The sequence below is a fragment of the Harmonia axyridis genome, chromosome 3, assembly GCF_914767665.1.
Source record: "Harmonia axyridis chromosome 3, icHarAxyr1.1, whole genome shotgun sequence".
Taxonomy (NCBI): Eukaryota; Metazoa; Arthropoda; class Insecta; order Coleoptera; family Coccinellidae; genus Harmonia; species Harmonia axyridis.
In genome coordinates, this window is record NC_059503.1 from 21289807 (window position 1) to 21316209 (window position 26403).

The 26403-nt window shown below is 33.5% G+C and overlaps 2 protein-coding genes and 1 long non-coding RNA gene across 5 annotated transcripts; 2 read left to right on the top strand and 1 right to left on the bottom strand.

The window, feature by feature from the left end:
• The first annotated feature begins 460 nt into the window (after positions 1-460).
• LOC123675653 (fatty-acid amide hydrolase 2-like) lies at positions 461-11397 on the top strand. The gene is made up of 10 exons (XM_045611098.1): positions 461-573; positions 2103-2316; positions 4566-4785; positions 6643-6860; positions 8877-8988; positions 9045-9202; positions 9475-9717; positions 9780-9938; positions 10237-10419; positions 11209-11397. Exons 2-10 carry the CDS (start codon positions 2146-2148, stop codon positions 11299-11301), a joined length of 1557 nt encoding a protein of 518 aa, XP_045467054.1. The 5' UTR covers positions 461-573; positions 2103-2145; the 3' UTR covers positions 11302-11397.
• LOC123675654 lies at positions 10353-12215 on the bottom strand. Its single transcript, XR_006746803.1, has 3 exons — positions 12096-12215; positions 11399-11577; positions 10353-10488 (listed from the first exon to the last, which is right to left on the bottom strand). It is a non-coding gene; the product is annotated as an uncharacterized LOC123675654 (long non-coding RNA).
• An 84-nt stretch (positions 12216-12299) lies between these two features.
• On the top strand, positions 12300-26403 carry LOC123675652 (fatty-acid amide hydrolase 2-like). Of its 3 annotated transcripts, none has more exons than XM_045611097.1 (10): positions 12300-12398; positions 17132-17381; positions 18999-19218; positions 21360-21577; positions 21808-21919; positions 21971-22128; positions 24498-24740; positions 24799-24957; positions 25934-26116; positions 26217-26403. In XM_045611097.1, the coding sequence occupies exons 2-10, from the start codon at positions 17211-17213 to the stop codon at positions 26307-26309; spliced, it is 1557 nt and encodes a 518-aa protein (XP_045467053.1). In that variant the 5' UTR covers positions 12300-12398; positions 17132-17210; the 3' UTR covers positions 26310-26403. The 3 variants fall into 3 exon arrangements, with proteins under 3 accessions (XP_045467053.1, XP_045467051.1, XP_045467052.1); XM_045611095.1 differs by lacking the exon at positions 12300-12398 and adding an exon at positions 12405-12585; XM_045611096.1 differs by lacking the exon at positions 12300-12398 and adding an exon at positions 15276-15379.

Consider the following 26403-nt stretch of genomic DNA (forward strand, 5'->3'; position numbering starts at 1 on the left):
TGTTAAATAGGTACAAAATATACCTACATTAATTCAAACAAAAAAAAAACAATATTTTAAATATTTTTTTCAATTAACTCCAACTTGTCACTTCAAAATTCTTCGTGGAAAGTAAAGTTCTTACTTCAGAACTTCTCACAAATTAGGTGAATGTGAACAAGAAATCTGGCACTAGAGCTAATAAATATTACTAGTACCTACAATAAAAAAAACCGCGTATTAATAATGAGATGCAAGTTAAACTTTCTTCACAATAATATAATACGTAGTGCTTAATGCAACCAAAGCTTCAAAATAGAATCTTTAGAACTTGACAGTAAGAGTTGATTCGAGAATCAGCTAAAACGGATCTATGATAACCAACAATATTTTAAATTCGATAATAAGGTTACAATGTGACACAATGTAACTCTATCTCAGCACTAACAGTTTTAAATTTTAAAGTTCAAATTGAACAGTCAGTTATCAATTATAATCTTATGATACACTTGTCATTTTTCTGAATACCTACCTACAATTTATTGAGTGACTTTCGTTGATTTGAACATATTGTGCTTTCATACCATTATATAGGTATGTTGATGGTTTAAAATATTTGCTCAATAAAGTTGAAATAAATTATATCATGTGAAAAATGGGCATCATTTCTTCGTGGTCCCGGGCCTAACCATTAAAAAAACATTTCTTGAAATTCAACATTATTCGTTAACATAATCACATGATACATGTACCTAAACGCTCCTCTTACTGTTGAATATCTTTTCTGTAGAAAGATTCGTCGCTGCTTTCGAAATTGGTAACCGCCATTGTCAAAGGAGTTCAATCTCATAATACTTATCAAACCATTGTTTTTGCCTGCACAGTATTACTTTTCATAAAAAACAGTGCCTCATCAGTATCCGAAACTCGTTTTTATCCGTTTTTAAACAACAACAAATTTAGAATGACTTAACCTTCAATATCTCGAAATTAATCATGCTAAAAAGTAATGTTAATACATAAGTAAAAGCTATCATTATGATCTTTAACACAAGGTATAACATGGCCTATGATCCCTACTCAAAATTTGTGAAGGTTTCATTTTGAATATATGGAATTAGGTGAAATAAGCATTTTTTTAATGATCCATTGCGCACTATATTCAATTTTCGATGCAACATAAATACCAATTAGATTTAAGCATAATATGGAATTGAAACTAAATTTATTTTATGTGTGACACTTGTTGCTATTTTTAGCTGCTTGTCTTTCCTCATGTACTTCTTAAATATATTTCTTTCTTATGTACTTCTTAAATAACTTTCATTTCCTTGTTCATTTTGAAATATATATTATTTAGTTAAGTCAAAAATCTTCTCACGCTTTTCAGTCAGTTTACGATGAACCTGATGAAAATCAATTGTTTAATTAGGCCTATTAAAATATAAGAAACATACATTATCAATTACTGCGAAGGCGGAAATTTCATAATAGGTACCTACTTAATATTTCAAGTTCACTGAAGTAATTTATGAACCTCTTATAAATTACTCAAATAGTAAAATATCAACCAGCATTAGGTATCTTATGTTTCATCAGACAGATATTATATTCTTCTCTTTTTCGTCCAAAAATTACCGTCGATGATTATAAATTTAACAAATTGATTCTATTTTGAAATATCATGTGAAAAATAATTAAGTAATATAATTAATTACTGTTGTTCAATTGGTACAATTTCCGCAATTATGTCGTTGAAGTAGTAACCGAAAAGTTCATTACGGTTTTCATTCATTTTCAATCAAAAAAATTATCCGAATGCATCCATAACAAAAATCAGACTTTTGAACTTGTAGAAAAATTATGTATTCTAAGGCCTATACTGTTGAATGAATGAGTATCATATAAATGAATTCACACAAGGTTTGGTTGATCAGTTTAATCATCGATGCAAATCCACATTTGAAAAAAAGTTTATTTAGTGACATTGGGTCTGAAATATATATCAAAATATAGTTTGGGAATCCACTGTTCGATGGATCAGTCACTCCCTCATTCCCAGCAAAATTCAAGAAAATAATTTGATCGTTATGTATCCCTACTCATTTCAATATTTTCCTTAGCTAACCTTCAGTCAAAACATAGAAGATAGTTCCATAGTTCCTAATGGGTGTCTTAGTGAAAATACTTCTTGTGTTGGCGAGAGTTATCAATTTTTTCGTGGAATTCTGGTGGTTGATATTTCCTAAGGCGGAAATAAAAAGTGTTCCTCCTCCTAAGGATGATTTGTTGTTGATAAGTGCAACAAAGCTCGCTGAATTAATCAGGAAGAAAAAAGTGAGTTTTTAATTTTTTTCTTGAAATTGCTGCTATTTGAATTGCTCTCAATGAAACAATACAGCTGCAGACAGAAGATAAAAGATTCGAAATACATAGAAAAGAAGCGATAATCCATAATATATAAGATAGTCATTTTCAATGAAAGCTGATTTACATATATATGTGGATTTATTTTTCAACTGTGTGATTTGAAACATCAATTCACGCTATGTTCAAAAAAAAAATAATTGTTTAGTATGTATTATACGATATGCTCATTCAACCTTATCGACAAATTCTGGAATTGTGACTTCCCTTAAATTTATGAGTCTAACATAGTGGTCCTTCGAGACAGATTAATTAAGGATTTACGACTCTTATTTCAATCACAAATCCAACGCCCGTGAAGCCAGACGCAGAAGTTCAAGGGAAGTCTTAACTCCACAGTTTGTCGATAAGGTCAAATGAACAAACTTGATGGAAATGTTCATTTAAACTTATCGACTAAATGTGGAGTTAAAACTTTATTTGAACTTCTGAGTCTGGACTTAAGGGAAAAAACAAACGCTTGAAAACCAACGCCCGAACCAGTCTCAGAATTCAAGGGAAGTCTCAACTCCACAGTTTGTCGATAAGGTTGAATGAACACAAATCGTTTAGAATTTTTGCAAAATTCTTATTTATAGTAAAAATATCAGTTTTTTTAGTATAGACTTATCGGTATTTTTTGGAAGAATTTTGACATTTTCGGAAAAAGATCAGATTTTTTTGCTATAATTCAGAAGTTGTATAAAGGTATTTCAAATTCTACTACTTAATTGACATAATAGTGACTATGGAATTTTTTTTTTATTTTAGTTTTTTTTATTCTGTGAACTACTAGGTCTTACTCCACAATTTGAGGACGTAGTGATTGAAAATGAAAACAGTTGGCTCATGAATGAATAACCGCCCAAAATCTCCTGCCTTTTAACAGTGCAGCGTTTATCATTTTTCAACCGGTTCTCTTGTTACCAGCTTTAAAAAGCACAGAGCTCAAATTTGGGTTGAATTAGTGCATTAGTGCAAATTATGTATTCATTGGGAAAAATACTACAATATATTTTTTCAACAATTCAATTTGGAAGCGACTATTTAAAAATATCAAAGCCAGACATCAACCATCACCATAATTGTTCTCAATCAACAGGTATTTTCAGTAATAAGCAAAATATTTTGAAATATCAAATACATAAAACCTCCATGATTGAAAGGTTCGAACACTTCGAACGGTGATATAGCTGAATAAGTAATGCATTTTTCTTAACATATCATTCATCTTAGCTCAGAGTTTCAATGAATTTCTACTGTGGATACTAAAGGTCTCACAAAACTTTGATCAATCGATCCAATCCTTGCCTTTGTTCCAAAATCAAACCGTGAATAAAGTGTAATGGAGCATAGACGTCATTTGACCATACTCATACTCACTAATGACTAGAATGAAAATTTAATGGCTTCACAAAACGTAAAAATATTAAAAAGTACGAACCATCATACATTTTAATTTTCTTTCCACTTAAGGAATGCCAACAGACAATGTAATGTCCAAGATAAGCATTCACGGAAGCAAATTTATACTGGTATGGAAATCTGTCAATGAATATCAAATGAAAACAACTAAAATAAAACAAATCATATGAGCATTTGAAAAAACAATTATTGTTGTTATAATAAACAATCATAACGAGGAATAGATGAGTTACTTCTATAGCCATTGAAATAAAATAGCATAGTAGGTACTCAATTTATCGAAATTATTTAGATGAATAGGAAACACAAGACACATGCAGAATTATCTTTCATATATGAAATATAATTCGAATATCTCGAAATGAATGTATAATCAATTAATTTATTATTAATTTCTACTATTTCAATTGATCAAATATTGATATTGAAAGAAACTGAAACTTGAAAGCAGAGAAAATGAATCATAATTATTAACCAACAGTCACAACTTATCTATTTTTTCCAATAGAAATCCTAAATAGAGATATGCCTATTATTATTTTCCTATATAAAAAACTGTATTGGAACCATGATTATTACATGACCGTATTTTGCATACAAGCTTTATTCAATAAATACAATTTTTCATTGTCTGGAACTAAAAAAATTATATTTACTTATCCAGCAAACCAATATATAGATACTTCGTGTTCAATATCACAGCATCCTTTATCATAAATAAATCTTCGTTTGAATATTTTTTCGTGATTTTTCAGGTGTCTAGTGAGGATGTTATTCGTGTTTATATCAACAGAATAAAAGAAGTTAACCCTCTTATAAATGCTGTGGTACAAGATAGGTTCGAAGATGCCCTGAAGGATGCAAAGGGGGTTACAGATTATTTAAGAACGACATCATTAACTGAAGAAGAATTGCAAAAGATGAAACCATTGTTGGGTGTTCCAGTCACAATCAAAGAATCTTGCATGCTGTCAGGTAAATTTAAACAGGAATTCCAATGAGAAATGCAACTGTATTCTACTGATGTGAATTTTCAAGTATAGTAAGAAGAAATCCGTTATATTTGCATAAAAAAACAAAGGTTTAATTACCATAGTTAGAATGATCTGACTAAGGTGAAATATGCGCCGTTTTGTTCGATAACTTGTTGCCATTTTGAAGGTATTATTATTATGTCTCTCTCATAGAAGCCCCATTGTGCTGGTGGAAAATTCACATCCACAGAGGCTTGTGATAATCGACTGTTTCATTTTTTGCCAATAGGGACAAGGGCTTTTATGAGAGAGACATAATAATAATACCTTCACTTGCTGCCAGGTCCGGTGGATGCATAAAAACCAAGCTCCCGAGTCCATGGGCTTCTGGCGAGTCACTAGCGATGTGTGTGGCCTGGTTTTGTTCTGATGAAACAATATTCCTCTCCTATTCGTCAAAGCTGGCCGCTTCTGAGCAATTGCTTCCTTCAGACGATCCAATTGGTGACAGTATAGTTTCGAGTTAACGGTTGTGCCGCAGCGAAGCAGCTCATGGTAGATAATTTCCTGCCAATCCCACCAAACATACAGCAAAATCTTCCTGGTCGTCAATTGTCAATTGTCCACTTTTTCCGCCGGCCCACCGTGTTTCGACCACGACCGTTTTCGCTAGACGTTGTCATAAGTGATCCACTTTTCATCACCAGTCATCAATTCTTACGAATGAAATAATAACGCACACTGCGAATGAAAACATCGGCAACATAGCAAAGGGTTGATAACACAAACTTTAGAAATTGCCCGGTATTGTGTGCGTTTTCAAGATAAATAACGGGTGTTTTTTTCGAGGTATATAACTTTATGTTGGTATTACTGTTCCAGATGGTGACCGATTTAACAGCTGTCAAGTGATTTATTCTCAGTTTGGTTTGGCAATTCATCATTAATAAACTCACGCCTGAACAACGCTTGCAAATAGTGCAATTTTATTTCGAAAATAATGGTTCTGTGCGGAATACGTATCGCGCATTACGTCCATTAGCGTTGAAGCGCACTTCTGGTTGAATGGCTACGTCAACAAACAAAACTGCCGCATTTGTAGTGAAGCTAATCCTCAAGTGTATGTTGAAACACCGTTACATCCAGAAAAACTGATTGTTTGGTGCGCTTTATGGGCTGGTGGAATCATTGGTCCGTACTTCTTCAAAAACGATGATGGCCAGAACGTTACAGTCAATGGTGATCGGTATAGAGCCATGATTACTAACTTTTTCATTGCTAAATTGAACAACCATGATGTCCAGGAGCTGTGGTTCCAACAAGACGGCGCAACATGTCACACAGCTCGTGCAACAATCGATTTATTGAAAGACACGTTTGGTGACCGCCTAATTTTACGTTTTGGACCTGTGAATTGGCCTCCAAGATCTTGTGATTTAACACCGCTAGACTACTTTCTGTGGGGCTATGTAAAGTCATTGTTCTATGCGGAGAAGCCACAAACCCTTGACCATTTGGAAGACAACATTCGCCGTGTTATTGCCGATATACGGCCGCCACAAATGTTGGAAAAAGTCATCGAAAATCGGACGTCCAGATTGGACAGCCGTGGCGGTCATATGCCAGAAATCATATTTGAAATGTAATGCCACAAGATTATCTTGCGGATAAATAAAATTCATGTCAATCGAATAATCCATCGTTGTTTTATTGCAATTTAAAATACTATAGCTCTAAAAAAAACACCCTTTACTATACTATATAATATTCTACTTGAATTTATTGGAGTAGCACAAAACAAAAATATTTCCATTGAGAATTTATATAAACAAACTTTCATATTTATATGTTTTATAAGGAATGAGCTCGGCTGTTGGTGTGGTTTCAAGAAGAGGCTTAAAAGCAGAAAACGATGGAGAGGCCGTAGCTAGGCTAAAGATGGCTGGTGCGATTCCATTACTGGTATCTAATACTCCAGAACTAGCAACTGGGTTTTGTTGTTATAACAATATCACAGGAAAAACATGTAATCCATATGATTTATCGAGAAATTCTGGTGGTTCATCGGGTGGGGAGGTAAGATAACCCATTAATTTTAAATTATTTCACTGTGTTGAAGGCTTATATACTCCTACTCTTTTTATGGTTTGGTATAAATAATAATAATAATTATTATTATTATTATTATTATTTATTTACACATGTAGAAATATAAAATTAGTAAAACATACATCATGTGTAAATATTTGCCATCAAAGAATTACATGGCTTGTCAAGTTTGTAAAACATACACCTATAGTATAATACAATTATAGTTTATATAAAATTATAATAAATAGTTGAAACACTTAAAAATAAAAGTCGTAGAATTCGTTCAACTCGTATATAGTCTCTTCCAAAAGCAACTTTTTCACTTTCCTGGTGAAGGCAGGTAAGTTTAACTCTTTTACATAGCTTGGGAGCTTGTTATATAATTTGAGACATGTGTAATTAGGACCTTGCTGTGTCTTCCCTATTCTTGCTTGCGGTATAGAAAAATGTTGTTTCTCTCGTGTATTATAGCTATGGAAGTGAGAGTTTTTAGGAAACTTATCTTGATGTTGGTGAACATATTTGACGCATGTGAGTATGAAAACCGAAGTAGCGGTGAGTATCCCTTCCCTCTTAAAAATTTCTCTGCAAGAGTCTGTTGTTTTCATATTGAAAATAGCTCTTATAGCACTCTTCTGTTTGAGAAGCACTTTTTTGGCCTCCACAGACTGTCCCCACAGAATAATACCATATGTCATCAGACTGTGGAAACTTGAGTAATATGTGAGTTTAGCGATGTTGGTATTTGCTATTTGTCTCATTCTTCTGATCAGGAATATTGAAGTCGATAATTTTCTGCAGAGGTTGTCTACATGTTTATTCCAACTCAAAGAAGGTTGAAACTCCAAACCCAAATACACCATAGACGAATCAGTTTGCTCTTTGCTAGTGAATACTATCCTCTGTGTTTTAGTGCCATTCATCAGTAGTCCATTCGCTGAAAACCATCTCTCCGCTTCTTTTTCACTAGTTTTTGTCATTTCATGGAGTTTACTTCTTGATTCTGATTTATTAAGAATAATCGTATCATCGGCATAGCTGCAATTCTTCCTAGATGTTATATTATGGAAAAGGTCATTGGTATACAATAAGTAAAGTATTCCTCAATCCAAACTGATATTTTGTCATCTGCACATATACTCAGCGATATTAGAACTGTTGGCAAAGCGCATACCAAAGTGGTGTGGCAGTGCCGTGGTAGATGACGTGGTAAACAAGAGGCAGTGGTGTTGCGATGAACCAGTTTGGATATGATTCAATTCTCACTGAGACTGAGGTGGCACTTGGCACATGACACTACTTCTAGACAAAGCGTTCACCGAAGTGGTAATTGTGAAAATGTCTTCCTCCGAGGAAGGCGTACTCTCGTATTTGCAAATTTTAAATATGAATGCTGAAAACTAGGAGAAAAGAGAAGACAAATATGGCGTCCATGCTCTATGGCACAAGAAAGGGCAGATATATTCAACGTTTTCAAGAAAGATTTGAACTCTGATGAAAAATTCAAACTTTTTATCGAATGAAGAAATTGACATTTAAAAAGCTGGCGACGTAACTGTTACCTATGATTCAAAATAAGGAAATAAACGTCAGAAAATGTTTAATCCCCTAGGAGACATTGGGTTTACTCTAAAAAAGTTATTCAATTGATGTTAATATTATTGCTGTAGTGGAAAAATTCTTGAGAGATCGTATATTCTCTGACCTCCTTCTCCAAGATCCTTTGAAGTTTTAACCCAAACTTGTTATTGGACATGTAGGTTGGCAGAACAGTTTTCTGTATCACAAATTGGACAGATTATATCCGCGGCATGAGAGTTCCGATTACCAACATATAATAATAAAATATCACCATGAAATCTGAGAGAATCTGAAATATTCTCGCACGATTTTGTTCTACAAAGTGTGGGAGAATGAACGAATTAGCCACAGAATTAGAGAAATCACTTTTATGCCTCATTTATATAAAATATATTTTGAAAAAATATACATTTTTTATAGGGTGCCCTAATAGGCTCTGGATCCTCACTTTTTGGAATTGGATCTGATTTAGCTGGATCAAATAGATTCCCAGCTTTCTGTTGTGGCATATTTGGACATAAACCATCACCAAGTAAAAGCTACAATCATAGTTCAATTCGATACCTACCTCATTCTTTTTTTTTTCAGGACTCATTCCTATTCGAGGTCATTTTCCATTTATATCTGATAAAAAGTTACCTGATTATTTGTCCATAGGACCTCTTACTCGATATGCCGAAGATCTCAAACTATCCATGACAGTACTATGCGGAAAACAATCTATTGACTTGAGACTTAATGATAAAGTAAGTACCTTTGCATCAAAAGGGAAATGTAAAACTGATTCTGTTGAATGAAAAGCATCTGCTTCTAAAGCCTCATTTCTTGAAAGACTTATCAATAGAATTGAGTAAACCTTTGGATTAAAAGAAAATCGAAAAGAAATATGTCCACTTCCTCCCCTAAGTTTTCCTCAATGGCTATAAGGTGTACAACCTTGCTGTTGTACAGTATACTGTACCAGTTTTGTAGTTTTATTCTATTTTCTAATATACATCTTTGAATTATATTCTTACAGGTCGACCTCAGCAAACTACGAGTTCATTATATGCAAGAAGCACCAGTGTATCTTATAAGCCCTCCTGTTCAAAATGAAATTAAAAACTCCATAATCGAAAGCGTTAAATATTTGGAGAAAACTTCAGGATCGAAAATTATTCATAAATGTCCTTTTGAAAAGGACTTCCGTGACAATTTCGATATTTATACAAGTCTCATAACTCACTTGGATAGACAAGAATATCCAGATTTATTGAAAGGGGTAATCCATAAATCAATTTCGTCTTTTGTTATATTCTTATATTCTAATTCTTGATTTTTCAGCAACCTCACAATTATTATTTGGAATTCCTGAAAGCTCTTCTAGGTCAATCTGAAATAACCTCTCAGTATGTCATTCATAGTTTCCAAATGGGTTTGAAAGATATTATATCGGATAAGAAGCACTTCGAAATAAACGACGAAATAAAAAGAAAACTTACTGTAAGGTTTCTATCATTATTTAGTCATTCAGTAATATATGAGTGTATTTTTTGAAAATAGTAGTAGTTGATTTTTCTAGATTCTCGAGAAATCATTGAGTAAACTATCATTTAAGTTGAAAAACGTTGTTGTTATCTAAAAGAAAAAGTTTTAGGACCTGTCAAAGAAGCTTTTATTCGTTTATAATCCTCATCGAAAGTTATTGGTTTTAAGAAACTACGTAATGTCAACAGGGTGTTACATTTAGATGAATAATACATTTATATTTATCCAAATTGTTTACCAGCATAATTTCTAGTTGCAACTGCGAGATGATGGTGTTCTACTTTATCCTACATTCCACAAAATAGCTCCTAAACATGAAACTGCTATTTTTGAAACATTGGGAACTATATATATGTTACCTTTTAATATATTTGGTCTACCAGCTACTAATGTACCATGCGGACTGACGTCTGAAGGAATACCCATCGGTTTGCAGGTACCTACAATAATATTATTTGTATGATGAAAAATGATATTCCGCTGTTCCCCTGGAAAAAGCATCCTCCTGAAAATGAAATACAACCCAATTCATCTGGAGCATAAATGATTACCACCTAAATGATACAACGTAGGAGGGTAAAATTTTATAAGAATGCTTTCGAATGCTCAAATTGAGCCCTGCAAATTTCTTTACAATCTTCAGATTTCATTTCTCACTTTCGGGTATTTCAGGTGTTGTTTTGCTGTATTCGTCGATAATAAAAACTATGAAATCTTATGAATGATGTGCACACTAGTATCGTAAAAAGTCAGGTTGCATGAAAATAAGAAGGAGATATGTTGCTCCATCTCCATCTTGAAACTTAAATCACATGAACTGGAGAAAATTATTGAAATGGCGTTATTGCAATATCTGTTTTTGATTGATTCTTGAGATTTATAGATTTCATTATCGATAAATACAGTCAAATAACTCTGATATACACAAAAATAAGAGACGGAAATCTGAACAAAAAAATCCAATGTATGGAACTTTGTGGCGCTCAATTCAACCAACTTCTTCCTCTTCTTTATCAGTCCTTGTAGGTCCACTTCTGGACATAGGCCTCCTTCAATCTTCTCCACTCTGACCTGTTCTGTGCCTTCTGATGTCATCTATTTCCTACCTATTCCTTGATATCGTCCAGCCATCGTTTTTGGGGTCTTCCCACACTGCGTTTCGTTAGTATGGGACGCCAGTGAATAATTATTCAACCAACTAATATTTTATTATCTGTTACCTTAGGTAATAGCAGCTCCTTATCAAGATAGATTGTGTATAGCTGTAGCTGAAGAATTGGAAAAATGTTTCGGCGGATGGATACCACAGAAGAATTGAAACAATGCTAATTTATGGTCATTTTGCTCATTATTAATGTTAACAAAATTTTTAATCCTAGGATGATTATGAAATTATATATATTTTTAGTACCTACCTACTGAGTTTCTTTTTGTACATATTCCACTGCCTAATCCTGAACTCATGACTCAGTAATACTTTAAAGAATTTTACATTCAAATTTTGAACAGGCTTACAACTAGTGCGGACTCTAATCTGGGACTACCTTCATGAAAGAATCCGAGCCCTCAATAATCCAATAATCTTCGAGTAGACCTGCAACAAATGCAAAATGCTTCAAATGAAGAGTGGTGCAATGGTGCAACTTGAAGCAGGACTTTATACCTACATTACCTACAGAGGTTAATTCAGAGCATATTAAAACTAATGTGCGCTCTTATATGGGCTAAAGGTAGCAACACCTAATATAAAGTTTACTGAACAATTTAACAATAAGCAATTTAATACAATAATCTATTATTTTACCGATCAAGGAGGATATCCTTGATCGAGAACGAGAATTCTGTTCATGAAATATGAAGGCGAAAAATCAAGGCATCAAGGAAAGAAAAAGATGTAGATATATATGATGCTGAAAGGTTTCGCAGGATGATTGCTCAAAAGGGTAAGAAAATTTTTTAACCCTTAAATAATAGGTTTTTCAATAGGTTTTGGAGTTATAAATAATCAACGATTTAATAACGTCTGAAGATGTCTACCGCAGTTGTCGTTAAAGGCGAAACGTTAGGTGAAAACCGATCAGATCTAGGTTAAAAATCACAGAAATCTCTTACTCAGTTCAACAATATAGATTCCCTTGAATGTCCTAAATAATTTCTTCATATGACATAAAGTGAGCTGAAAACTTCTGTAGATATTGTTTCATGTAGACCTCTTATCGAAAACGATTCAGTGGATGCAAGACTTAAAACGGGATGCAACTTCAACTTCCTACACAACAATATAATATGTAGGAAAACAAGTGTTTCCAAATAGAATATAGAACCTAAGAGCGGGAGTTGAACTTATTTGAGGATCAGCCGAAACGGATCTGTGATAACAAACAATATTTCAAATTCGATAAGGTTCAACGTTATGTAAGTACAATGAATAGTGATATGCAATAAAACTTCATCTCATTGTTTTGAATCTTTAAATCTAAAATGAACAATCAGTTATCAATTATAATCTAATGATGTACTTGTCATTTTTCTGAATACCTTCAGTTTATTGAGTGACTTTCGTTGATTAGAACGTTGACGGCGCTTTCACGCCATTTGATAGGTATGTTAATGATTCAAAATATTTTCTCAAATATTTTTTTTTATATTTTGTTTTGGTGATAGCTAACGCTTCATCGGTGAGGTTTGAGACCATTGTAACGAAATGATAGAGCAATGTGTTCAGGGAAAGGGCGCTCAAAAACCACGTGTTTTGATCTTGATATGTATATAACAAGGATTACTCGCTCAAGAAATCCCGAGACCAGCAAGTCAAAGTACATTTCTTCTTAAACATATATTTATCAACATACTCACTTTCAAGAGTGATACACGTACTGAACGTTTCCCTAACTTCACTGGCTTCAACCTCAGCAATCACCTCATTATTTCTTTGCTCAGGCACCTTTTAACAGTTGTTGTCGAAAAAATAGTGTGCATTACAATTCTCAAGCTAAAGTCTGCTTTCACATTAGTTTTTTTCCATCAGTGAAAACAGTGTTTTATCAACATAAATACACGAAACTCGTTTTTATACAATTTTTTCAAGCAACAACAACCGTCAAAATCTTGATACGATTCCGAAATATAGAAATAAAAATTTTTCATTTCACTCTTACCGGACTACCTACTGTTTCATCAACTGTTCAACCTTGTTTCCTCTGAATAAGATCTGTACCTGTATGTTTGATATTTTGCGTCATTACAGAAATATTTAAGGCTATTGAAAATATATGGAAATATATATAAGGTGTGTGAATAAGTCTTTCCCGTTTTTTTTCAAATTTTGAGCCTTTATTGTGAAAAAATGGTTACAAATGAATTATTGAAAGTATTGGCCATCGCTAGCTACAACTTTTCCCCATCTTTCTGGCAACATACGAATCCCGTTGCGAAAAAATTCGACCGGTTTGGCCTCTATCCAGTCATCCACCCATTTTTTGGCTGGTCAGCCAGGCCATGCGTCATCGATCTGAAGAGATGGTAATCAGACGGAGCAATGTCTGGACTATATGGCGGGTGGGGTAGGACTTCCCATTTGAGCGTTTCTAAGTATGTTTTCACAGGCTGTGCAACATGTGGGCGAGCATTGTCATGTTGCAAAATAACTTTGTCGTGCCTGTCGGAGTATTGTGGCCGTTTTTCTCGCAGTGCGCGGCTCAAACGCATCAATTGTCGTCGATAGACCTCGCCTGTGATCCTTTCATTCGGTTTCAGAAGCTCATAGTAAACCACACCTAGCTGGTCCCACCATATACAGAGCATGAGCTTGGCGCCATGAATATTTGGCTTGGCCGTCGATGATGATGCATGGCCGGGTAGTCCCCATGATTTTCTTCGCTTCTGATTATCGTAACGGATTCACTTTTCATCGCCAGTCACGATACGATGCAGAAAACCCTTTCTTTTATGTCGCTGAAGCAGCTGTTCGCAAGTGAAAAAACGCCGTTCGACGTCTCTCAGCTTCAGTTCGTACGGCATCCAATTTCCTTGCTTTTGGATCATTCCCATGGCTTTCAAACGCTTGGAAATGGTTGTTCGGTCAACTCCCAATGCTTCAGCAAGTTCTTCTTGCGTTTGACACGAATCTTCATCAAGCAAAGTCGCCAATTCTTGATCTTCAAAGATTTGCGGCCGCCCGGAACGCTCCTTGTCTTCCACGTCGAAATCGCCACTTTTGAAGCGTCGAAACCATCCGCGAACACTTGAATCATCGACACAACCTTCTCCATAAGCTTCCTGAAGCAACCGATGCGCCTCGGCTGCAGATTTCTTCAAATTGAACCAATAAAGTGAAACTTCCCGCAAATGACGTCGACTCGGCTCAAATTTCGACATTTTCACGATTTCAAAAATTTATGATGCGAAAAAATTTCAACTAATGTGTTAGTGTAGAATTGTTGACAGATGAATAAGCTTTGATTATGACATATGTAACCATTAAATACTCGCACAGTATTGGTGGCGCCATCTCTTACAAAAAACGGGAAAGACTTATTCACACACCTGATAGGTTAATCCATTTAAGAAATCACCCATTCGTTGAATATTTTTTTGGCAATGCCCCGTATATAGAAAATAATTTCCTTAGATGCAGAAATAAAAGTGCAAGGAACCTGTTTTCCAACGAAATTGGAAAAGCAAAAAAATTCGAATAATGTCTTCTTTATAGAAAGTGTTTATAAATTCTTGTCGGTAATTTTTTATAACTTACCAAAAATATTTGCATATCTATAGAATATTTGTTACGAATAAAATGAGTTTATAGAGTTCCTTTTATGCCCATTAGAGCTAAGATTTAACCCGTATCGAAGAGTTAAGATAAGATTTTTATCGTCTTTCTCGAATTACCTTGGATCATCCATTTGTAGGGAAAATCTTTCAATCGCCTCAAAAAAATTGATTGAATAGTTGAAAAACATGGATACCTCGAATATTTTTTATTGAAATCATATATTATACATAGCTTCAAGTATCCAGATCTCCAAATAAGAATTGTTAGCGAAACAAAACTGATGTCTTCTGAATTCTGAAATAAGCATTTTATAAATGATCCCTTAGCGTGCTATATTTGGTGCATTATAAATATCAGATTGAAATAAAATATGGCATTGGAGCTAAATTAATTTATGTGTAAAAATTATTGTTTTTTTTTAAGCTAGTTGTATTCTGGACTTCTAAAATATATTTAATTTTATTGTTCATCTCGAAATAAAAACTTTTTTCAATCGAAAATTTTCTTACATTTTTCAGTCGGTTAACGACGAATCTGATATACGTCAACTTTTTAATTGGGACTATTAAACCAAAAGAAACATACATAATCAATTACTGCGAATGCGGAAATTTGATAATAGGTACTTAATATTTCAAGTTCACTGAAGTAATTAATGCACCTCTTTAAAATCACTAAAATATCAACCTGCATTAGGTGTCTTTTGTTTCATCAGACAAATAATATATTATTCTTGTTTTCATTTATCAATAAATGATCTGATCATAAAGAATTTGGATTCATATTTTTGTTAATTCATCTTTTATTCTTGAATTCTCTAATTATTATCCGTCAGATATTGAAAGTAAGAAACCAAAAAATGAAATGATTTGTATTTTCTGGAAACTATAACACAAAAACCAAGGTCAAAAATCTGTTTCATCCTCAAATAATTGAAGATTTATTTTCCTACTTGTTTAGCTAAAATGCAAAAAATATCCTCCAAAAAATATAGAATATGAAAATATCAACTTTAGGTAATTGTGGTAACTCAAATACACAGTCCCTAATTAGCTAGCTCATCTATATTGAGGTTCTAAATCTCAATGAATTCGGCATAAATATTTAGTTAAGAAATTTACATATACAAATATTTGGTTATTTTTTTATATTCTGGTAGAGAGAAAAAAAATAGATTAAGAGAGCAAAAGAAAAATGAGACGCCTAGAAATAAATTAGCATCATGTGTGACTGATTTTTTTTTATTACGTTCTGCACAAGCAGTAAAGTTGTTTCTTAAAAAAAATAGATTTCTATCTCTTTCCCGTTTAGAGATATATTCACATGCGCCACTGTTACAGGACATGTGTATGTATATATAGCGAAAATATACCGGGATTTTCGGGATACTATCGCTCAAAAAGATCACTTTCTGTCGAATACTATAATTAAACAACTTAATTTTTTTTAATATTCATGTGACAAAAAAATATAATATAATAAAACTTTTCTAACTGTTGTTGAATTTGTGGCATTTCCGAAATTATTTCGATGGAGTATCAACCGAAAAGTGTGTGAGGGTGAAGATTTTGATGCCGAACGATGTCTCATTTCATGATAGGCATGAATATTGATTTTCGAATAAAAAAATTATCCGAATGCATCCATAACATGAATCAGGCTTTTGATTTATTCCTCAAAGGTCAGTTTAATGGAGGAATAATATGGCTGCTGGAAGGTACACATTTAACACACGGTTAACACGTTAACAGACCTATAAAAGGAATCCATGAAAACAACAAACAATATGGCCGGTAGAAGTGCAACCAAATTTTTCATCACTAACACAGACACCCACTTCAATTTCGAATCACATTTCACCTACAATGCTAGAAATTTTCACTTATTTCGATTTCCAGGCATATAAATGATATCTCATATTCCTTATATTGTCATCTCTGATTGCAATATTCGAGTATTTTGTGACTCCTTTGCTAATTTTATATCAAGTTCTTGATAATAGAGTTAAAATAAATAACTTATTCATTTTTGTCGAATACGTATTCATTGAATGAATAATTTCTCATACTTATATGAACATTACACAGAACTTCAAGAAAAACCGCATCTTTTTCAATTTATAATAAATTCTATACTCTAGAATGAATAACTACAAATAAATTCATTCTCATTGTTTGGTAATTAGTTTAATTGTCGCTGCAAATATCCACATTTGAAAAAATTTTAATTAGTGACATTGGGTCTAAAAAATATGTTAATATATAGTTTACGAATCCACTGTTCGATGGAACACTCTCTTCCTCATTCCCTGCAAATTCAAGAAATGAACTTTATGATCGCTATGTACCTGTTCTCATTCTAATATTTTCCGCAGCTAGTCTCCAATTGAAACTTTGAAGATAGTTCCATTCATAGCTTCCAAGTTTCATTCGGAATATTGATTGGTACGAGTGATGGGTGTCGTACTGAAATTAATACTTGTGTTGGGGAGAACTATTAATTTTTTCCTGAAATTCTGGTGGATGATATTCTCTAAAGCTGAAAGAAAAAGTGTACCACCTTCTAAGGATGACCTGTTGTTGATGAGTGCAACGAAACTAGCTGAATTGATCAGAAAGAAAAAAGTGAGTATTTTAATTTTTTTTTCGAAGTTGCTGTTATCCAAAAAGCGAAAAATCATTTCATAATACTTAGAAAAGAATTATCCATAATAAAGAAAGTTCGTAGAATTTTTGAATATTCGGATTTGATATTTTCATTATAAGGATAAGTTTTGCGGATTAGATATTAGAATACTCACAATGATTTCAGTGGCAGTGTTCATAGTTTGATTTGAAAAATCAAATCAGACTGTGATCAAATGGATAAAATCTATTGTAGTTGAGAAATGTTTCAGAGTTTCTGCGAAATTAATTTAATTTATAATTATATAATATATATAAATAATTATAATTTAATTTATAGTTACAAATATTTCGTGTTTTTCCCTTCAAAGCCGGTAATGAAAAAATAGTTAAAAAAAAATCGGTTTATAAAATATAGACTTCTCGGTGAATTATGTGAGTACTGAACGTAGATATTTTCGGAAAAAAAAGATCAATTCTTTTTTACTATAATCCAGAAATTGATGTATACAGCACATTATATAAAGCTGTATGCATGATAATTTTTGAAAAATATTTTTCACCTGAAGAAAAAATAACATAAGTGAAAAAAATATCAAACTATCGTATCATTATTTTTAACACACTGGTTATCAACCAAAGATAAAATAATTTGGGCGAATAATATCCACCTTAAATGAAATAAAAATTATAAAAGCAATAGATTGAATAGCGCTCATTCATTCATTCGCCAATTGTACCCTTCTACCTATATACAGATATTTTATTTCAAAGAGAACAATTGACGCATGAAAACAGACTTTACGTCAGAGTTTTCATCATTTTTTTAATTAGTATTCTTGTTACCAGCTCCTAAAAGCACAGAACTTATGTTTGGTCAACAATACAGAGGGTGAATTACTTAGTGCCAATTATGTATTTATTGGGAAATATATTATATTTTTTTTTCAATCATTTTCAATTTGAAACGACCTTTTGATTATCTCGAAGCCAGTTTCAAGCATCTCTCAAATAAATAATATCTTGAATGTAATTTGTATATCTATATGGTACTTTCAGTTTTAAACAATACATTTTGAAATATAAAATACGTAAATTGAGAGGTTCCAACGGTCTTTCAAAATTATTTTTTTGAACATGAAAAGCAACCCTCAAGTATATAGAATATACTAATAATCTCTTCAAATAAATTTATATCCAATTAATTTATCAGAAATTTTAACATTTCCGACCGATGAAATATTACTGAAGGATGAAAATACTATAGAAACTCAAACTTGAAAGCACAAAAAATTATCTACAATTAACCATCGGTTAAAATATTCATCCAATTTTTTTCACAGAAATCCTAAATAGATACCTACCTATTATTATTTTCCTGTATAAAAAACTGTACCTTGGCACCATGTTTAGAAATGGTCATTAGATTACATATTTTGAATGGGAGATCTATTTAATGAATGCAAACAAGTTTGTTTATAATTATAACCTTAATCATTCTATCTGGAGTTGAGGAAAATTAGAATTACTTATCCAGCAAACAAGTATATGCTCAATAGCATGTAATATTTTACCATATAATAATCATCAAATGAATATTTTTGTTTTGTTTTCCAGGTGTCCAGTGAGGATGTTGTTCGTGCTTATATCAACAGAATAAAAGAAGTTAACCCTCTTATAAATGCTGTGGTACAAGATAGATTCGAAGATGCCCTGAAAGATGCAAAGGGAATTACAGATTACTTGAGAACGACATCATTAACTGAAGAAGAATTGCAAAAGATCAAACCATTGTTGGGTGTTCCAGTTACAATCAAAGAGAGTTGCATGCTGTCAGGTAGATATATCAGAAATTTCAATGAGAAATGCAACTGAAGGTATTCTATCGATGTGCATTCTTCAAGTATTAGAAACTCGAATATTACGTAATGTTCTTGTACAATTAGAGCATTTACGAGTATCAAAAGATGTCTCGGATCACAGATTACCGACATAGTTGATTGCTGAGCAACAAAGTCGATACACTGCTCATTAATTTCCTTGATTTTACTAGCTGATATTAAGACGAGAACACTCAGTATGAGCTTCGGAATATTATAATTATTTACAGGTTTCATACCAAATACAATATAAATATAGGTTACGTTTTCACTAAATTAGATTACTTTAAATAATCGCAATCAGTAAAACTAACGTTTGTTGATTGTGTGTGCTATACAGGGTCCGGCACAAAGGACGGACATTTTTCAATTTGCTAGTACTCGTCCCTATTAGGGCGAGATTGGTTGGAGCATTTTGCACACGTGTGTACTGCACAGCCTTCCCTTTCGTGGTTAGGTGCCTTATTTCCAGGTTTGATGATAATAATTGGCCCCCTCGGTGCCCAGAATTTTCCATCTGCGATTTTTTACTATTGAGATTAAGATTAAGATTCAATTGAGGAGGTTTCGTTTCACTGAGACCTAATGGACTATTGTGTCCTCCATCAGAGCTATTCTCTCCATAACGTGATTTCCAGCACGCCTTCCAGTTCCAGAGTTCTAATATCTCGGATGGCTTCAAGGAGGTTAATTCCTCACTTGCACAAGTTTCGTATCCAAAGAAGGTTTTGCGTTGGCTAGCAATGGCGAGGCATTCGGTCACCAGGTGATCCGGAGTTTCTTCCTCCTCCACACAGAATCTGCACTCGTCATTTTCTGTTAGACCCATTCTCATGAGGTGTTTCCTAAGGCAACAATGCCCTGTGAATATTCCAGTTAGGAGGTGAAGCATATTTTTACTAAGATCCAGATACTTCTTGGATCTCGTAGAATCAACAAGCCCTGAAGATTCGAAAGAGGCAATTCGCCCAAGCTGAGAGCGCGATGTTGGAGACTGTAGAGAGTCCTCTCGAACTTCCAAGAATACCTTCAGCAAAGCACCATCAAAATGGATTACCACATGACTGCTGTGATGTTCCACATATAATTGACACAAATGCTGTTGTATTGTGGACTGGATTCGTCAATAAATTTGTTTTAAAGTAAAAATTACCGATTTATGTTTTTTTAGAAACAGTACGTCTCAATATGCCTGACCCTGTAGTATACATTATGTCTAGATCTAGAAGATATTGACGGGAATTTAATTTCATATCATTCAATATTGATTTATACTAAGAAAAGCTAAAGATAAGAGCTTCATGTCACTGGTTTCACTCCATACCTAGGTGCATTCAGATCGACTTATAGAGGGAATATCCAAGGGTATATCACTAAGAAAATAAAATTCGAAGGTTCAAAAAAACATAAATTTCTGTAGCAAATTATTAAAGGTGACTCGACCTCGGCATGTGTCAGTTACATCCCAAGTTTCAATAAGTTCCGTCGATAAGTTTGGTTTTGATGATTCACCCTGTAGCTTTCTTAGGAAAGGCGGAAATTAATTTTTTGCAGTCAATCCGTACTCACCTAGTCCTACTCTATCTCTGGAGACAATATGTACAGTTACTCCCAGGACACCTTGTATAAAATGCTCCTATAGCTGAATTGGGTTTCCTAATTAAAAGCAAGTTTTCATCCCAATAGCAATATGAATATCCAGATATCCATCAAATGTCATAGACCTTTCAAAATATGATAATTTGATAATCAGCACCTTCAGTATTGTTGAATTTATCAAAGAATATTTAATTGGTAGACGCTTTTTCACGGCCAATGCTCTTAAAGGTTCCAAGTTAGGGGACACATCTCATTAAATGCATGTTCTCACTATAATTTGATCATATATTGGATGAGAAGAATAATCAATTTAATTTTAAAATTTTTGTAGGTATTATACCATTGCTAAAATAAATATACTGTAGTATTCAAATTTTTCTTCTGCACTCAGCACATAAAAACACATAAATCATATTATAATTATAATTGTAATTATAATTACTTATTACCTATTGGAAATTTATATGAAAGAACTTTCATATCTTTGATATTTTATAAGGAATGAGCTTGGCTGTTGGTGTGGTTTCAAGAAGAGGAATAAAAGCAGAAAACGATGGAGAGGCCGTAGCTAGGCTGAAGATGGCTGGTGCGATTCCATTACTGGTGTCCAATACTCCAGAACTCACAACTGGGTTTTATTGTTTCAACAATATCACAGGAAAAACATGTAATCCATATGATTTATCAAGAAATTCTGGAGGTTCATCGGGTGGGGAGGTAAGATAATATATTCAATAATTTCTTATTTTAGTGATTTCCCCTATTATTCCTATGGTTTAATGTTTAATGATATTGATAAATTCTTGAAGCAATGATCTATTTTCTGTCGTCTGAATAGGTAGTTAGTGGTATTAGATCTGTTTAGGTGACTAGTGCTTATCCACTTGTCAACAGTCTGCCGATTGTACCCAAAAAAAATCCTGAATTTATAAATCAACTTTTTGCAGGGAGCTTTGATAGGCTCTGGTTCCTCGCTTGTTGGAATTGGATCTGATTTAGCTGGATCCATAAGATTCCCAGCTTTCTGTTGTGGCATATTTGGACATAAACCATCGCCAAGTAAATTATACAATACTTTTTCGATACCATATCTTATTCTTTTTTTTTCAGGAGTCATTCCTATTCGAGGTCATTTTCCATCTCCATCTGATAAAAAGTTACATGATTATTTGTCCATAGGACCTCTCACTCGATATGCCGAAGATCTCAAACTAACCATGACTGTGTTATGCGGTAAACAATCTATTGAGTTGAGACTTAATGATAAGGTAAGTGCCGTTGCATCAGAAGGAAAATTTAAAAACTGATTTTGTTAAATGGAAAGCAGAATCTGATTTTAAGACCGCATCTACTGAAAGACTTATAATTAGAGTTGAATAAACCTTTGGGATCATGCCCAATATTTCGGTGACCATGAAATCGAGGTTTGGTAGTTGATATGAAATAGAAATATCAAGCCCTATTCAACATTTCAAGCTGATCACATAAGACACAATAAACAGGGTGAGTCAAAAATGTGCACCGAGCTTTCTGGGGGTGATAGTACATTGCTCCTAAAAATCATGACTCAACCTCTAAAAACACCCTTTATAACAATATCAGATATGTTTTTCCACAACATACATTTATGCACGAAATTTCAATCTGGTAGCATTCACGAAGTGAAAAAGCGAAAATAAATGATTGGATATGAATATCAGATTTATTATGGGTGGTTGTAAGCTGAATTTTTTATTATTATTGAATATAAAATAGAAATCAAGAGAAAAATAATCAACATATTTATCTCCCACGAAATTGCTATAACTCATTTATTATATTGAAAATAATACTTCGGTCACCAAAGGGAATGGAAAAAGTGAGTTTATGCTTGTTTTGCTAATATAGTAACCCATTTCCAAAGTTCAAATGGTATAAATTTATGCTTGGGAAAACTTCAGTGGGCTGATTTCCAGGTTCGGCATAGCTCATTATGAAAACTTAAAATGGCCATATCTTTTCAACTGAGCCGAATCTTTTGACCTCAAGAATCTACGGTTAAAATTTATGTACAAGTCAAAGACTCACCCTGTATAATTAAAAAAAATAAATTTTTCTATGAATAAGAATTCGAAAGAATTGAGATGTACAGAGATGTATATTAAGTAACCATGTTAAGCTTCTTTTGTGTTGGAGGTTTATCACAACTATTGAAAATTGAAGCTGACTAACGAAAAAAATTGGTGTAATCTGCGAGAAACGATTAGAAATAATGAATAGAACTTAATCGTTTTTGAAAAAAATTATCTATTCAAAAATTAGAAACATGTCGACGGAATGATACAGCCATCTGTTTAGGGAATGAAAGGTCAAAAAAAATTCAACGCAAATTTTGAAATGCTTGCGATAATTTTATGAATATAAATTAATCTGGCATACGTGTTTTCATACGACCTTGTTCACTATGAAAATAACACGTCAATAATTCCTGGTATATAGTCTAGAAAAAACTAATGATACCAGTTCCACAATATTAATTACATCATCATTATTGAATTCAGATTATCATAAACTTTTTCAGCTCCATGCAAAAATTTCAATTTACTTCCACAAATAGCTATTCCTGATACAAGTTTTGTAAAGGGTGTTTTTTTTAGAGCTATAGAACTTTAAATTGCAATAAAACAACGATGGACTATTCGATTCACATGAATTTTATTTATCCGCAAGATAATCTTGTGGCATTACATTTTAAATATGATTTCTGGCATATGACCGCCACGGTTGGCTTAGATGTGGTCCAATCTGGACGTTCAATTTTCGATGACTTTTTTCAACATTTGTGACCGTATATCGGCAATAACACGCCGAATGTTGTCTTCCAAATGGTCAAGGGTTTGAGGCTTATCCGCATAAACCAATGACTTCTTTACATAGTCCCACAGAAAGTAGTCTTGCGGTGTTAAATCACAAGATCTTGGAGACCAATTCACAGGTCCAAAACGTGAAATTAGGCGGTCACCAAACGTGTCTTTCAATAAATCGATTGTGGTACGAGCTGTGTTACATGTTGGGCCGTCTTGTTGGAACCACAGCTCCTGGACATCATGGTTGTTCAATTCAGGATTGAAAAAGTTAGTAATCATAGCTCTATACCCATCACCATTGACTGTAACGTTCTGGCCATCATCGTTTTTGAAGAAGTACGGACCAATGATTCCACCAGGCCATAAAGCGCACCAAACAGTCAGTTTTTCTGGATGTAACGGTGTTTCAACATACTTGAATATTAGCTTCACTACAAATGCGGCAGTTTTGTTTGTTGACGTAGCCATTCAACCAGAAGTGCGCTTCATCGCTAAACAAAATAAAATGGACGTAGTGCGCGATACGTCTTCCGCACAGAACCATTATTTTCGAAATGAAATTGCACTATTTGCAAGCGTTGTTCAGGCGTAAGTCTATTCATGATGAATTGCCAAACCAAACTGAGAATAAATCACTTGACAGCTGTTAAATCGGTCGCCATCTTGAACAGTAATGCCAACTTAAAGTTATATACCTCGAAAAAAAACACCCGTTATTTCTATTCTATGGCTGGCATAGTCGACTATATCATGAAAATATTAATATTAAACTTTAATTAATATTCTTGTAGGTAGATCTCAGTAAACTACGAGTTTATTATATGCAAGAAGCACCAGTGTCTATAATAAGCCCTCCTGTTCAAGATGAAATTAAAAACTCTATACTCGAAAGCGTGAATTATTTAGAGAAAACTTCAGGATCGAAAGTTATTCATAAATGTGCTTTCGAAGAGGACTTCCGTGAGATTTTCGATATTTCTTCATCTCTCATGACCAACATGGATTTACAAGGTTATCCTGATCTATTGAAAGGGGTAATGAAATATCAAGTTCTTCTTTCACATATCTTTATTTTGATTTATGATATTCCAGCAATCTCACAATTATTATTTGGAATTCCTGAAAGCTCTTTTTGGTCAGTCTGAAGTAACCTCTCAATATATAAATTTCCGTCTACAAATGGGTTTGAAAAATATAATATCTGATAAGAAGCACTTTGAAATGAACGACGAAATAAAAAGAAAAATTGCGGTAAGTTTTTTAATATTAGTAAGTTGTTCATTAATATATTTCTTGGATTCCTGGTAGTTGAATCTCCTAGTAGATCCTCGAAAAATAATCATATTTGTCATTTTAGTCAAAATATAGTGTTGAAATCCAAGAGGACAACTTCTAGGACCTTTCAAAGAAGTTATTGGTTTTATGATCGAATTGATTACAGCCATTTAGGCAAATGTTGCCCACAACTACGTAACGTCAACAAGGTGTTACATTTAAATATTGTTATTATTATAACTGAATCGGAGTCGTTGCGGCTCTGTTAGCCTTCCGGAAACTGCGATCAAAAATTGATCCTTTGTTCTACAACCTATTCATACAAACCCAAGGAGACTGCCTATACTATTGATGAAGCCGACGACTTCCTTAGGAGCCTTGACTGTTACTTCGTGTCTGACCAGAACTGAGTATTCCATATGAGTGATTCTTAGGCCAGTCAACCCTGCTCATTTGCACACTATGTTCTTGGCTGATCTAGCTCCTTTCCACAGAGTCTGCAAATCTCATCTTCTGACTTACCTATACGGTAAGCTCTGATGGAGGCACAATAGACCATTAGGTCGCAGTGAAACGAAATCTCCTTGATTAAATATAATCTGATCTAATCTCTATCCATGCGGTACAAAAAGTATTTGCACCTATCAGCAGTCCCCACCATTACCCGAAGCTCAACTCGTGGTAGCTTCAAGAGCTTCCTGGTATACTTCAGTGAAAGCTATACAAATATCTTTACCTGAGCAAGACCAGGAGTGTTGCTCTACACAGTTTTTCTATTTTCATAGTCCCATTGCTGGATCGCTGGCTTATATTGGTTTTTTCCAAGCCCACCGAAAGTCTCAGGATCAACAGGTGTTAACCTCGATGCTCTATTCGCACGTTCATCGCCTTTACATTTAGATAAATACTTTATCTTTATATTATCCAAATTATTTACTAGCATTATTTTCAGTTGGAACTGCGAGATGACGGTGTTCTACTATATCCAACATTCCATAAAATTGCTCCAAAACATGAAGCTGTTATGTTTGAATTATTGGGATCTGTGTATATGATGCCTTTTAATACACTTGGGCTACCAGCTACTAATGTACCATGCGGACTGACGTCTGAAGGACTACCTATCGGTTTACAGGTACCTATGTTATTATTATTTTGTATAATTATAATACTCAATGATAGATTTATATAGGGTATAGAAAAGAAACTAATTTTTTATTCATCTGTTATTTTAGGTAATAGCAGCACCTAATCAAGATAGATTGTGTTTAGCTGTAGCTGAAGAATTGGAGAAATGTTTCGGCGGATGGATACCTCAAAAGAACTGAAAAGATGCTAATTTATTGTCAATTTATTAATATTGTAATTAATGAGAAAAAAAATTATTCTAGGATAATTATGAAATTATATATATTTTAAGTA